Genomic DNA, 14,119 nt, shown 5'->3' on the forward strand with positions numbered 1-14,119 from the left:
ACTTTGTGAAAATTATATTGGTTATTTTATGCCAATAAAATAAAGAAATTGAAATGAGGTTGCAAAATAGTGCTAGGGGACTTCACAGAATCGATATTTTCTTAGTTATACAGACGGACATCAGAAGGTATTTACAGTAAGAAAAACTGTTTTGAACACATCAGACCAAGTTGCTTTCACGCCCCAACGTGAATGAGCTGCTGCCTGAAGGACAAAACCCAGGGTTTGAAAATCGTCTGTCGTCGTTATGTCACTGGCTACGGAAGTGAAACAATGTAGCACACATGCTAGGTAATTTTGACTTTGAATGAGCGTATTTAATGACAGTGTTATATTTTTGTACGACATATAATGTTTAAATCTCTATAATCTGCAGAAATCTACCTAAGAATAGGGTTAGCAAGGGTAGTCTGGTCATTTCAGTCATTTTAAGTGACTGTTTCTTCAACCACGTGAAAACCGCGTTAGAAAACTCAGCTGAGCTCCTGGTAGCACACGGTCTAATGGTACACCACAGGGAAGTCGCATTACATCTGTGAGCGGAGCTGTTTCTAAAACCCTCTGAACTTGAGGTCAGCATGTCACATTGATCTACATTCACTGACATGTCATATGTTTGTCTTTTAATGCAGTAGAACCAGGTATAATGTCATAAGTTATGATACAGGTTAAAAATAACGTGTGTTTTTGTGTTTGTGTTTTTTGATAGAGGTCCCTGAAGTAGCATGAACACCCTCTGCCCCCAGACTGTTATTTGGTGGATGTAATACCAGTTGGCTGAACCTGCTTGTTACTTTGACATTGAAGTGGATAGTGGACACTGTGTTGTTACAATGAAGACCTCAGTTCATACATAATCTGAGCCAAGGTCTGTGATTATGTTTCGGCTCCGGTGTGTGAATTCCTGCCTTCGTAGGCTCCTTCATGGGGGGACAGTGAACCGAGACCAGGTTTTGGACCAGCTGCAGGTTTGCTTGGCCGAAGACCATGTGTTTGATGTGGTGGGCAAGAACAAGGCCAAGCTCACAGTGAACCATGTCAGCTGTGCTGTGGGGATGCTGTGGCAGTTTCAGAGAGACAAACCTCAGCTACTCAGGACTGTGGATCTCATCAAGAGTCACCCACAGTTCTTGACTCTCCGGGTTTTGGCTGAAAACAAAATTGCTCTTATGGATGATTCTATGTTGGTGGACATACTTTACAGTTTCCTCAGGTACGTTAAAATACAGACATCATCACCTTGAAGAGTGTGTTTCTGAATTATAAAACTGTAATGACAATTTACTGAATTATTGTCCATCTTGTAGGCTGAATGTGGATCCACATGACTCTCTTGTTCAACAGTTGGTTTCAGAAGCATGGCTAAGAATAGACAGGTATGATTGCATTCTCTCTCTTTTTTTTGTTTGTCTTTAGGTAATTACATTTTGGGCTCAACTGTTATTTTCATCATTGATTAATCCAGCAATTATTTTCTTCAGTCAATGGAGTAATTGTTTAGTCTATAAGATGTCAGAAAATAGTGAAAATTGTCCTTCATAATTTCTCAGAGACCAAAAGTGACACAGTCAACTGTCCTGTCGTTCCAACCACCAGTGCCAAACCACAAAATAGTAATTTACAATGACACATAATAGAGAAAAGCAGCCAATCTTCACACAGTAGAAGCTGGAACCAGCAAGTGTTTTGCATTTTTGCTTGATAAATGACTGAGCAGATAAATCGGAATGAAAATTGTTATTAATCTTTCTGTCAGTAGTCTATTAATCGTCTAGTGGTCTAATTTCTGATTAATTGTCTAATTGTTTCAACACTCATGAGATGTTACACAAATGTGTATTTTTGCAGATTTCCAATGGCCTCCCTGTCCAAGTTTGCTATTTGTCTAAGTGATCAACACCTTCAACAAAGTCCTCTAATGGGCCGCATCACAAGTATTGTGGATCAGAGGCTGTCATCGATGGATGATGCCAGGTTGGTTGTCATACTAATGTGATCAAATTTAAGCATCTCATATTGTGTATTTACTCCGCTGTGTTGTTTTTCTCAGGGTCCTAACTACACTGATGATAAGCACATCATCCCTGGTGTCTCCCCGGCTGCGGGATGCCTTCATTAACAGAGCAGATCTTCTCCTTGACACCATGGATCCCTCACAGTACAACAACCCTCGGAGAGTGGTGCAGTTCCTACGCAACATCAAGTACAGCCACCGGCCTTTGCTGGAGAAGTGCAACCAGATCCTCTTGTGCAACATTCCCAGGCTAGACGCAGAGAATATCAGCATCATCATGGGGCTGTATCAGTCCCTGCAGTTCAACAACTGTGACTTCAGGCTGGCTGTTAAACAAAGACTGATAGAACTGATTGATTCAAGCACTGATCCTTTCTCCTTCACTAAACTGTTTGTTGCTCTGGCTCCCATGGCCAATCAGGAGATCAGAGAAGGGTTTGTATGATTTTTAGTGGAGGAATACATGAGTAAAAATCTAACCCCTTTACAGCAGTCCTCAAGTCTCACTGGTCTACTTTGTGGTTTAATTCCTCTCAGGTTGGAGAACACTGCCTTCCTGTTGGCGGATGAGCTCAGTGCACACCAGGCTCTGGCTATAGCCGAAGCACTAGAAGAGATTCAAAGCAGGAACCTTAGCTTACTGAACAAGTGAGTTCATATCTCTGCCATATAGCAGCAGAGCCAATATACCAACTTATTGCAGATATATTAGCATTGCCATATTTGTCAGCTGAAAAGTAACAGGAAAATGACAGTACAGAATTGCCATTTTTGAGGTAGAGGATTGAAAGTTAATTTATCATTGGATACAGGACCATTAAGGAGCCTCACACAATCTCCCTCAGCAGACGCAGCTGTCCTGTTGTCATGTAATTGGAGAGGTTCATATTTCAATGTTTCTCAGGACTTAAAGGACTTTTCACCCGTGTTGTCTTAAAAGTTGAGACTGAAAATTCATTCCTGACATTGGAAATACTGGTTGACAAAATTTTATTTAAAAAGAACAAAAATCCATTGATGTATCATTATCAGATAAAAAAAAAGTCTGTTGAATATTTTGTAAAATGTAATCATTACTAAACTACTTTCCAGAATTGCATCAGTAATCCAGAGGAACCTTCATGTGTATAAACCGGTGGAGGTGGCCAGAATCACCCAAGCCCTTTATCTGTTCCAATACCAGAACCCTGAACTCTTCACCAAACTAAGAAACATTTTGGTCAAGTAAGTGTTAATTTGAGCTAAGGAGCCATTTTGCTCCACATATTGATTATATAGACTAAGATATAGACTGATTACACTTTGTCTTGCAGCTTTTTGCAGCACAGCGTCTTCCCCTACGAGGTGACCATGCTGACCCGTGTTCTGTCCATGCTGCCCCACCCACGGCTCGATGAGGCTGTGACCTCACGGGTAGAGGCGGTGGTGACGCAGTGCAATCTCAATGACCTCAACACCATTTCCTTTGCCATTGCCAAGTGGGTGCGGAACGATCCGTCCTACCGCCACAACACTCCCAGCAAGTACGTCCGTCTGCTGCAGACTCTGAACCGCTGCGGGCACGAGAGGCTACAAACGGCCGACCGGCTGGACTTGGTGCTTGAGGAGCTCAGGTACGTTTCAGGGGAGTGGTTTGAAGAAATGTTGCTCGAAGAGACAATGGTCATGCTGCAGAGGATGATGGACCAAATAAACTGGACCAATGTGCCAGAGTTGTCCCTCTTCTTAACCCGGATGAATCACCTCTGCCCTCCTCTGATGGACCGAATCGCCAGTGTGGCTATTAAAGACATCGACAAGGTGCTTTAGGAGACAACACAGCATGCTAAGTCTGGAATAACTAATTATATATTAACTGTACTTTTCCTGTCCTTTTTTAATTTTGAAGATTCACTACTCGGCAACATATGCCACCCTGCTGCCCTTTTCTGTCCTGAATTATGATCCTGAACAAGCGGACGAGTTGTATGATGCTTGTATTCAGCGCTTTACTCCTCATATCAGTAAGTGAATAGTCATTTTATAGACTTGTTTTTTAATTTATTTTAAGATCACACTAATGCATAACATCTCTACATGTGCTTGTAGGCTCCTTTGACCCCCATCTGCTAGTTCTCCTGGCATACTCCTTGGCTGTGGCTGACTGTTTTCCTGAAGAACTGGTCAGAGAAATCTTCAGTATCGACTTTCTGGGAAAACTGGATGCCCAACTAGAAAGTATGTGCCTTTATGGTGTGAATTATATATATATAAAGAAATAAAAAAATGTCCTCCTGTATGTGTGGCAGAATATTCATCTTGAGATATAAGCACTTCACACTTGTTGAATAGGACTAATGTAACTGTTCACATTGCTTCTTACAGCCCTACCCGATGCCCTCAACATGCGGACCAGACTGCGCCTCATGGAGCTCAATCGCGCCGTGTGTCTTGAGTGTCCTGAGTTCCAGGTGCCGTGGTTTCATGAGCGCTACTGCCAGCAGCTGCAAAAGAAAGGTAATGAGGTCTTCAGGTCTTGATGGGGTAGAAGTTTGAATTAAATCAATTCATACCATTCAGTGTCTGTAAAATTGTTTATTTTTTTTCAGGGAATGGCGTTGTCAGTTCTGTGCAGCAGCAAATCCACAAAATGCTGGGTGAAGTTCTAGGTGGCATTAACTGTGTCCGAGCAGCAGTTTTTACTCCATATTTTTACACCGTAGGTGAGTAGTAGGATTGAATTCATCCTTCGTGTGGGCCTCAATAGAGGTGAATGGGAAAAGGAGCGAATATTTGTATGATAGAAGTGTAATGTGGACATTTTTTTGTACTTTCAGACTTTGAATGCATACTGGACACACACCTACAGCCGCTGCCTTACAGCACTCCGAGCACACTGCAGATCTCAGACAGAGGGAAGGTTCACTGGGGGACGAGCTCAACGGAAAACATCATGGATGAGCTGCCACCTGGAGCTCAGCGGTACAGACACAAACAGAACACAGCCTGAAGATGATTAATAAGACCAGTCAGAAATGAAATATATTTGACATTTTGTTTTTACTTATCACCCAGAGTTGCTGTGGACTTCCTCGATTCAAAGTGCTTCTGTAAGAATTCTCATCATATGAAAGGTGAAGCCTTGATGAGAAAAAGACACCTTGAAATTCTGGGATATCGCGTTGTTCAGGTAAGAAGACACAACTGAAGTTAACATGGCTTGCAGCACTGTACATGTCTTGTACTGAATCTTAATAAATGTCTCACACTGACAGTGAAATAATTAGTGTTTTTGATTTTGGGTTTTTTTGTTACAGATCCCTCATTATGAATGGAACTCTATGGAGCTTTCAACACAGGATGCCTGGAAGGAATATCTAAAGAAGAAAATATTTAGAGAGCTTTCTTCTTGAAGGCATTATTTATTGAATGAGAAAGGAAATGTTACATTGGACACTGAGCTTTCAGCCTGGTTTTAAAGAAATTCTTGGCAGTGAGTGACTGAGTGCAAAGATTCAAGTGCTCCTTATTTTTTTGTCATAGAGCCTAAAATTGACATGAATCTACCTCATTCATGTGAAGTAAGATTGTATGTAATGTGCTTTTGTATTCATTTTTTTTTTTTTAAATAAAATCTAAAGCATCATTTTCTGTTTTGTACATATCTAACAATAATAGGTTTGCACCCAAATAAGAGGTCCATCAACTGGAGTCAAGATGTAAGTTACTGTTTATATACAGCTCATAGGTCTGTTCTCTTGGTATGGTATACAAATTCACAAATTCAGTCTTTCAACTGATTTAAGAGCTTTTCCACATGAACACCAGCAGATATCTGACTAGTTATTTTTCTTGTATAACAACTGCAATCGGTGAAGTTGAAGTCCGTCGGGCATATGCACAGGGCCTCAGGTCCTTGGTATAGTACTTGAATATTTTTATGAGCTGTGGGTAATGATATTTTAAATTTAAAACTACATATTGTAGCTGAATGGTAGAACATTTCTAGATTTAATAAAATATTTATTTCTATGCAAAATATTACCTGTTGGCTGTAATAAGTCGTATGTGTAAGAGTAAGATCTGAAAAAACAACAATTTCTGGTCCAAATAAAAATGATTGTTCACTGTATGAAATTGTTGATCATGTTAAATCATGATACATTTTTATTAAAACAAAAACTCAGTACAGGCAAAGGGGACGTGGCTGATATGTTAAAATGATAAATGACAACAATGAACCTCTAAATAAGAGCGTGTACATAAAGCACTTCTGCAGCAGTAGACTGAATGTCCCCGAACCGTCGTTACAGTTTGGGCATTCTGGCTGTGTTGAGACGCATGGACACACAGGTGGCTCCAGCAGCGTAACGCATCTCTCTGATCATACCACTCCACTGCTTCTTGTCATCTTCATACCTGGTAAGGAAGTTAAAACATGTTACTGTATTAGACAGTTGAGAGAGTGAAAGGAGAGTTTTCATTGTAAAAGAAAATCACAAAAAATCATGTTATTTGCCACAACGTATAAAATATACTGTATAATGCAACAAAATCAACACTTACTGCCAAATGTCAATGATTTCACTGGGTGCACACTCTTTATTCTCATTCTCCACCATGGCGAAGCCTCCTACAGCGTACAGCAGCCCTCCACAGCTGACCAGGTTGACTGAACTCCTCTCCTGGGGAAACTCTGTGAAGGGTGACCACCTGCAACAAGGTGCACTCAGCTGGATTAATGTGATATCTCTATGGGTTTTTTCTCTGGTCCTTAAAATTCTCAGCAAGAGTTCCTTGACTCTTTCTCTAAGCAACTGCAACATTTCATGGATTATTCTGATTTGAATGTTATATTTGAAAATGAAAACATTATAATAACACAGTCTAGTATTTGTTTTGCAGTGTGACATATGCTATCAACATGGAAGAGTGACAACAAAAAACATAAATTATGACATCCGAACACATTTGTGATTCCAAATATGGTAAAAACAATAGACACTTTGTCAGTTTAAAGGGTCTATACTGATTGTAACAATAAAAGCACATACTTGTTGGTTCCAAAGTCATAGGCCTCACATGCACCTATGAGGCCTTCTTCATTGACTCCTCCAGCCACAATGATCTTCCCGTTGTGGATGACTGCTCCAAACATCGACCTGGGTGTCTTCATGGAAGCCACCTCCTTCCACTCTGACCTCTTGTGGTTGTATGCAAACATCTTGTTGATTGTTTTACTATACCAGCGAGACAAAATGATTCACAAGAAGGGTTAACGTACTGTGAAAATCATATTTTGACTTTATATTATATGTTCTGGTGTCGCAGTCTTACTTGTCATCTGTTTTTCCTCCAATACAGTACACCAGCCCGTTCTCAGAGACCACACAGTGGCCGTGGATTTTCAAGGGCAACTTTTTTGTCTCAGTCCACTTCATTTTCCTTCAGGGGCAGATAAAGTGACAGAGAATATGTTCAACAGTGAATCCACATAAATATTCTCAATAAGAACCCATTGAATTAACATCCAGAGGGTTGATGTGTTGAACTTACTCAGTGTCATAGCACATAACAGTGTCATGTGACTCATCGGACTGTAAATCTTTTCCTGCTACAGCAAAGATGAAGTTTTCAGATTCCCCCATAGCAAAGAGACACCGGGGGGAGGGCATCGGTGGCAGAGCAATCCATTCAGCAGCAAGGCTGTCCAACTGAGAGGCACAGTAAAAAACAATTTAAATAAAGTGAGGAAATTAATTTTCTGGGATGTAATGTTAATGCAAAGTAGACAAAGGTTTTTCCTACCTGGTAGAGGTAACATTGCAGTGGGTTTTCTTTGTCCTCTTCATCAACAAAGAGTCCTCCCAACACATACAGATTGTTCTTCTTTGATATCAGACTGACATGGTTTCGGGGGATCTGCTCAGCCATCCCAGCGAGAAAACATTCGTTCTCCTTGCCGTCATAGGCCACAGCAGCAGTGTCATTGATCATCAATAGCATGTCTTTGGCATACATGCCATATCTGCGCTCATCATTTAGGTAGCCAGGCAACTTGCCCTCCTCTCCTTCTTCACCACCTTGTCCCTTTTTCTTCTCGGGCAGCTTCCCTGCAAAGGCGTCCTTGATGACTTTGAGTTTCTTGACAAGCTCAGGATCAGCTTTGATGAGGTCATCTTTCTCTACTTTCTCCTTGAAGTACTTCTCAGGGAGCAAACGGAAGCGAATACAGTCGAAGGCCTCCTCTAAGGATTTTACGCGCTTCTCTTTGTCTTTCCTTATCCACCTCATGAGTAATTCAAACACCATCTCCTCTTTTTCTACATTCAGCGCATCTGCTCCAATAATAGCAAAGAGTTCAGGTGGAGCAAGCTCTAAAAAATCCTCATCCTTGACTATGGTCTCAAACCTATCTGCAATGTAATCTCGGGCTGCGATTGCCAGTCTGGCGCAGTTCAGCATCAGTCCCAGCCTGTAGATGGCAAGACAGTTTTTCTTCGACAGCTTCTTCTGCAGGAAATTCACACAAACTGTGAACACTGAGGGGATCTGGAAGCGATTTGCAACAGACAAAATATCCTGCACATTATCGTCGTTGATGTCGATCTCTGCTGAGTACATGTAATTCACAATCACCTCCAAAATTTTGGGGTCCAGATTCTCCAGAACAACCTCAGTTTTGTCCGCTTCCTTGCCATCCTCTGAGAAGTAAAGCTCCCGGAAATAAGGACTACATGCTGCCAGAATGAGCCGATGGCAGGGGATGCTTCTGTCTCCAACCTTTAGGATACAGTCAATTAACTTATTCTCATTCAGAAGCTCTTTGAGTCCATCCTGCAGCAAAGTGCTCTGAAAAAGACGGAGATCTTCCTTCAAGCTTTGGGGATCCATTCTTTTAGGACAGGAAGTGAATGAAGGTGAAGCAGTTTTTGACCGACTGTCCCAGCTGGTGAAGACAGAGAACTATAGGCAGTCAGGTCTGAAGCCACTTCAATATAACTGTGTCCCTCTAAATATAGCCAACCACCCCATCTATGAAGAATTCTGGTTGGCCAAATCGGTGAGCTCACACAGCTGTCACAGAGTAGAAACAAATGTGACGGCCTTGTCACCCCGGTGATTAGTAACAACATTGTTGTACAGCCACACAAAAATAACCTCTGATCTTTTCATTTTATTTACTCCTGTCTATCTAATACAGTGAAAATACATTCTTACAAGAAATGCATCAAAGTACATAATGAAAACACAAAACACTTACCACAATGGCAGGACCATTTGCTCTGCTGTATGTGGTAACAGTACTACGATGGTGTATATTCTAGTAACATCTATGTGTGGAGTGAGTCATAATTCACTGATAGTAATGACTATTTCCCTACAGTGTGTGATTCAGTATTTGTGTGAGTACATCCAAAGGGGAATTACCTAACCACCAGACAGGGTAAGTGAACAGCTGCTGCCACAAGAGGTGACCGTTTGTCCTCTTTTAACATTTTTAACATACTTTAGCACCTTGTACAGTTTTCTTTTTATTTAGCCTTAGATCATTGGGTTATTTCCCCATGCAAATGAATTACAATGTATGTATGAGATATCTACACATTGAAATTGTTTTAAAAAATATGCTCTCCAATATCTATTTAAATACATTTATTTATTAACTTTTAACAATACAAACTGCATTATATTTCACATTCTATCCACTGGAAGAAAATATACTTTACATATAAATTATCCCACAATTAATCTGTCACACATGCAATATAGTGTTTTCTTATTATGAAAAGTATGTATGCGGAAGCTGTACAACTTTTAACCTGAGCTATAAATACATCAATTATTTCCTGGATAATTACACTATATAAATGTACATTACTTCAGCCCATGACTTCCCACAGTCCATTAAGCGTGAAGCCATCCTTTAGCTTCTCAATGGCGAGGCCCAGCTCCTCAGAGAACACTGGCTCACGGTCTTGTTGCTTTGGAACGACAATAAACAAGTTTCACATACTGTGCAACATATTTTTATAATTGTAATCACTAGCTGTGAGAATTTACCTTATTGCCATCAGCAAAGTACGCCTGGAAGCAAGGAAACATAAACAAGTAATTAGCACATTTAATCAAACTAACTGGGGTAGTCACTGTCTGTAATAACAGAGTATTGTTATCAGATGAGAACTACTCTGACAAACATAATCACTAGCCAACATAAATTCATGGTTGTTCATTATGCTGAAAGGCATTAGCTAACAGCTATTCTGAGAGTCTGAAAACTAAGCCACTGACACCCAGATGAGTGTAACGGTGGCCAACGGAAATACTCACGGTGAAAGCATCAGTCTGCTCATCGGGCTCAATTTCCACATCATCAGGAGGTTGTTCCACTGTGAGTTCTTCCAGTGGCTGGGGCTGCAATCATTGTTAGGACAAACAGCGCTATGACAACAGGATCAACTGAACTGGTGGAAAGGCCACCTACAGTGAAGTATTCAAAACATTAATGGGAACATAGGTGGAAGAAATCAGCTGTTAAAATGACAGTATTACATTTTACACCATTTTAAAGTTGGTTTGTTTACAGTTTTACTCATTAGTTATACTAATGAGGTGTTCAGGGTTAGGCATTTTAATACAATTCTGATATTCCTACCTTTTCTTCCATTTCATAGTCCACTCCAAAGATAGGGTTTGCAGAGTACACCTTATGCAATGAGTTGATTTCCTTAAGTGCGTCCTGAAGCTTATCCACAGGGTCAATTTTAAATCCAAGCACATAGCCACCACTCTAAAACCGAAAAGGCACAGTATATTTCTAGATTACCAGCAAACAAATCATTGAAAGGCGTATTAGTATTTAATCATTATATTGTAATCAGTTCAGGTGAATGGGACTCAAACTGCAGAGAAAAACAGGTTACCTGACGTGAACTCTCTATCACCAAAGCCAAGCCAAACTTTGAGTCTCTTATTCTGATAGACCACTTTGGGGGAAAAGGATTAAAAAACAAACAAACAAAAGACACAAGATAATTAGTAGAAGCTTGTGTGCAAGGATGCAGTGGTATCTGTGAGTGTAGTGAAAGTACCTCAATTTTAAAAACTGTTACAGCCACACTTGAGTGTGTAACAGATGGTGTGTATGTTTGTTAAAACATGAAAATGGAGATGGTACATACAAATTTTGGGAACAAGCCCAAATTGTGAATACTTCTAATGTCTAGATTACAGTATCTGGGACCTCTGTTTGTTGCCATTAAGACTAGTTTAAAACATTTTGAGCCACAAATAAAAAATAAAAGTAAAAGTAAAAGCCACTGAGTGACTTAAAAGTATGTGTAAAAACCAGAATGCTGTTTATTAGAACCAATCTAAAAGGCAAATTTGTAACACTGCATTTTAAGCTCATTTTGCCCATTTAGTTAAGTCAAGATGAAAGTCTGAAGATAAGATCTTTATTGTTAATTGTGTATTATACTTACAATCTGGAGGTAAGGAATGCTGACATTGAAGCTCTCATTCATATTGGCATGCCACACAATCCGAACATTTGTGATAAAGAAAGTCCCAAGATTGCCCTAAAAGAAAGACAACAAACAACCATGGAGTCAATGTAACCCAGTTACTCACACTGCAAACAATTTATCCTTCAACCTTGCTGACTCCACGTACTGGATGTGGACTTCTTAAGAATCGGAACCAATGAATGGATGTGTAAGAGGCAAACAGTAGATACTGTATTTACATTTCATTAATCCACTGCAGCTGGCTCATCTAAATTTCACACATTTATATGCTGTTAACTGTTAGTGACTTTTCATCAATACATTTCAGTAAATAAGAAAATATAAGGAGGTTTAAAATTAGTTTTGTTGTTACATTGTTTTACTTGTTACGTTTTCACTGGTCATTACAATGACAAATGAAAGTACACATGCCTCAATACATTTGCACTTTTCAATATACAGTATCTGTTTACATCCTTCTGTTAAGCTCCATGTACTTGTATGTATGTAGAGCTAGGTCTGGTTTTATCTGTACATGTAGATCTGTACATTTTGTAAACTTGGAAATGCTGAAAATCATCTCAACAGACACATTTCATAAAGAACGCCAGTACCTGATCACTGGATAAATTCCACACTCCATTAATTTTATCATACACTTGTTCCCGGGGCAAAAGCCTCAGCTGCTTATTTTGAATGAGAGCAGCTCGCAGTTTGAGGTCCCTGTACATTTTAGATGTCTCATAGGCCCTGCAACAAAAAAAAATATGTAAAATATTTACTGTATTAGGCCAAACATTTTGTGTACAACATAAGCAGAGAATTGAAGATTCCCTCAGCATTGTTTTACCTGTGTACAGCAATGACAGAAGTAAAGAGCCGTGGACTTCCTGGAACCACATTTGTGAAAATGAACTCAAATCTTGTGTTGTTGGACTTCGTCAAGATGTAGAGTGCTTCAGTTTGACCTCTCAATTTCTGGAAAAGAACATGAAATTCCTGAATAAGCATTTCTATCCATTTTATTATGACTTCTTCATATATTAATTACAACAAGTTATAGCATGTTGAACCAAAGTTGCTATTATTTGCTTTGTTCTTGCATAGATTGAAACATATTTCCTCTTTAGAATGACTTACTTGTCATTACTTGACTTGAATAAAAAGACAAACACAAACCTTGAGGTAATCAAAATTGTCCATTTAAAAAGTGCCTATAATATGTAAAGTAAATTGATTCTGGACAAAAACTGTGTAATTTAAATAATATTACAAAAAATATTTAATAACAAAATATTCAATAGTTGGAGAAGTAGAAATAAAACAGGGTTTCACTTACTGAGTTAGCTGTCCTTGTTGTGATGTTAATTATTGAGTTGTAACCCACAGCTGAAAAAATAACAGATTTGTATTTAGATTAACTGTATTTTTTTTTACATAGTTTCACACTTACCTTCTTGTAGTCATCTCTACACTCTGTTTTTGTTGGCATGCAGTGGCTATTGTGGGCACTCAAAGTAAAGTCTTTAAGACAGAAACCACAGTCAAAATTGAGGTTTCACAAGAAAGCAATTAAACCTACAATAAAAGCAGGTTTAATCCCTTAAGGATGTCAATTAATATCATTTACCAAAGTCATTTAATGCCATGCACTTCCAAGAGTGGACAGAAATAATCAGTTAATGGTGGCAGAATCAAAGTACAGAAATGGATTCAACCATGCAGGTGTACTCACACAAATTGACTCTTGGCAGGGCCAGAGAATGCCAAATGATCCTCAGATTTGTTACCAACAGTCGTCCTGCAAAAAAGTCGACATTATCAGTTATTAACAATCTGACCAGCCACACACAAGATATCCAGATAGTGTGAACTTCCATAACAGCTACCTCTATCTCCGTTGTTTCCTTTCGTGTCTTCTATGGAGTCCAGACAGTCTATCAACACCTCTCCTGGACGAGTTTTCATCTGCCTGTTAACAGCGTCACATTGATTGAGTGACAGTGATCTACCACATCTCTGCACCAAGACGAATACAACATTACACAAACATAAAACGTTTTTTTTTCCAGGACAGAATACAAAGTTAAACACAATTATCGGGAAAACATCACAGCCAGATATTAGCAACAGGCCATGTAGCGTATCTGAGCTAACCAGTTTATATGATAGGAAAATAATCCCAAACTAATTCAGCGTTAACTTACTGCGCTGTTATGTCGAATCTAACGTCTCTGTCTTCCCAGAGAGCATCTAAAACAGATGCCATGGCCACAGGTTATCACTCTCACTGGTTACTTTGGTAGCGTTAATTAAACTGCTGTTGGTTTAGCTGCTAGCTAAATTTCTACGATGCTGGCTAATCTGAAGAAGCCTGGCGTCACAATCACCGTGGCAACAGACGGCAAGCCAAAGGGACATAAAGTAGTTTGGACCTCGTAAGTTTTTGTTTTATTATTTTTTTTACCAGAGGTTTTATTACTAAAAACTATCAAGAATAACCTTGCAAAACGAAAATAGCGAATTAATTTCTTTAATCTTTTTTTGTTTTGTTTAACTTGTGTTCGTCTGAATTGCGATGTTATTGTGATGTACCTTATTATTTCTGTTTTAC

At 39.4% G+C, this 14,119-nt stretch overlaps 3 protein-coding genes across 3 annotated transcripts; 1 reads left to right on the forward strand and 2 right to left on the reverse strand.

Annotated features, from left to right (window-relative positions):
• Positions 1–271: 271 nt before the first annotated feature.
• fastkd1 (FAST kinase domains 1) lies at positions 272–5,639 on the forward strand. Its single transcript, XM_056388517.1, has 15 exons — positions 272–572; positions 710–1,213; positions 1,308–1,376; positions 1,849–1,974; positions 2,051–2,449; positions 2,552–2,662; positions 3,107–3,238; positions 3,328–3,814; positions 3,903–4,017; positions 4,103–4,231; positions 4,379–4,510; positions 4,603–4,716; positions 4,831–4,975; positions 5,069–5,183; positions 5,311–5,639. Exons 2-15 carry the CDS (start codon positions 879–881, stop codon positions 5,404–5,406), a joined length of 2,505 nt encoding a protein of 834 aa, XP_056244492.1. The 5' UTR covers positions 272–572; positions 710–878; the 3' UTR covers positions 5,407–5,639.
• A 486-nt stretch (positions 5,640–6,125) lies between these two features.
• klhl41a (kelch-like family member 41a) lies at positions 6,126–9,498 on the reverse strand. The gene is made up of 6 exons (XM_056388521.1): positions 7,802–9,498; positions 7,550–7,707; positions 7,331–7,438; positions 7,048–7,233; positions 6,560–6,706; positions 6,126–6,412 (listed from the first exon to the last, which is right to left on the reverse strand). The coding sequence occupies exons 1-6, from the start codon at positions 8,885–8,887 to the stop codon at positions 6,301–6,303; spliced, it is 1,797 nt and encodes a 598-aa protein (XP_056244496.1). The 5' UTR covers positions 8,888–9,498; the 3' UTR covers positions 6,126–6,300.
• A 136-nt stretch (positions 9,499–9,634) lies between these two features.
• On the reverse strand, positions 9,635–13,888 carry bbs5 (Bardet-Biedl syndrome 5). The gene is made up of 12 exons (XM_056388525.1): positions 13,713–13,888; positions 13,395–13,477; positions 13,241–13,306; positions 12,845–12,894; positions 12,356–12,483; positions 12,120–12,255; positions 11,482–11,577; positions 10,921–10,983; positions 10,653–10,787; positions 10,328–10,411; positions 10,058–10,081; positions 9,635–9,978 (listed from the first exon to the last, which is right to left on the reverse strand). The coding sequence occupies exons 1-12, from the start codon at positions 13,772–13,774 to the stop codon at positions 9,877–9,879; spliced, it is 1,029 nt and encodes a 342-aa protein (XP_056244500.1). The 5' UTR covers positions 13,775–13,888; the 3' UTR covers positions 9,635–9,876.
• Between the last annotated feature and the right edge of the window lie 231 nt (positions 13,889–14,119).

The sequence above is a fragment of the Seriola aureovittata genome, chromosome 11, assembly GCF_021018895.1.
Source record: "Seriola aureovittata isolate HTS-2021-v1 ecotype China chromosome 11, ASM2101889v1, whole genome shotgun sequence".
In the NCBI taxonomy this organism is placed as follows: Eukaryota; Metazoa; Chordata; class Actinopteri; order Carangiformes; family Carangidae; genus Seriola; species Seriola aureovittata.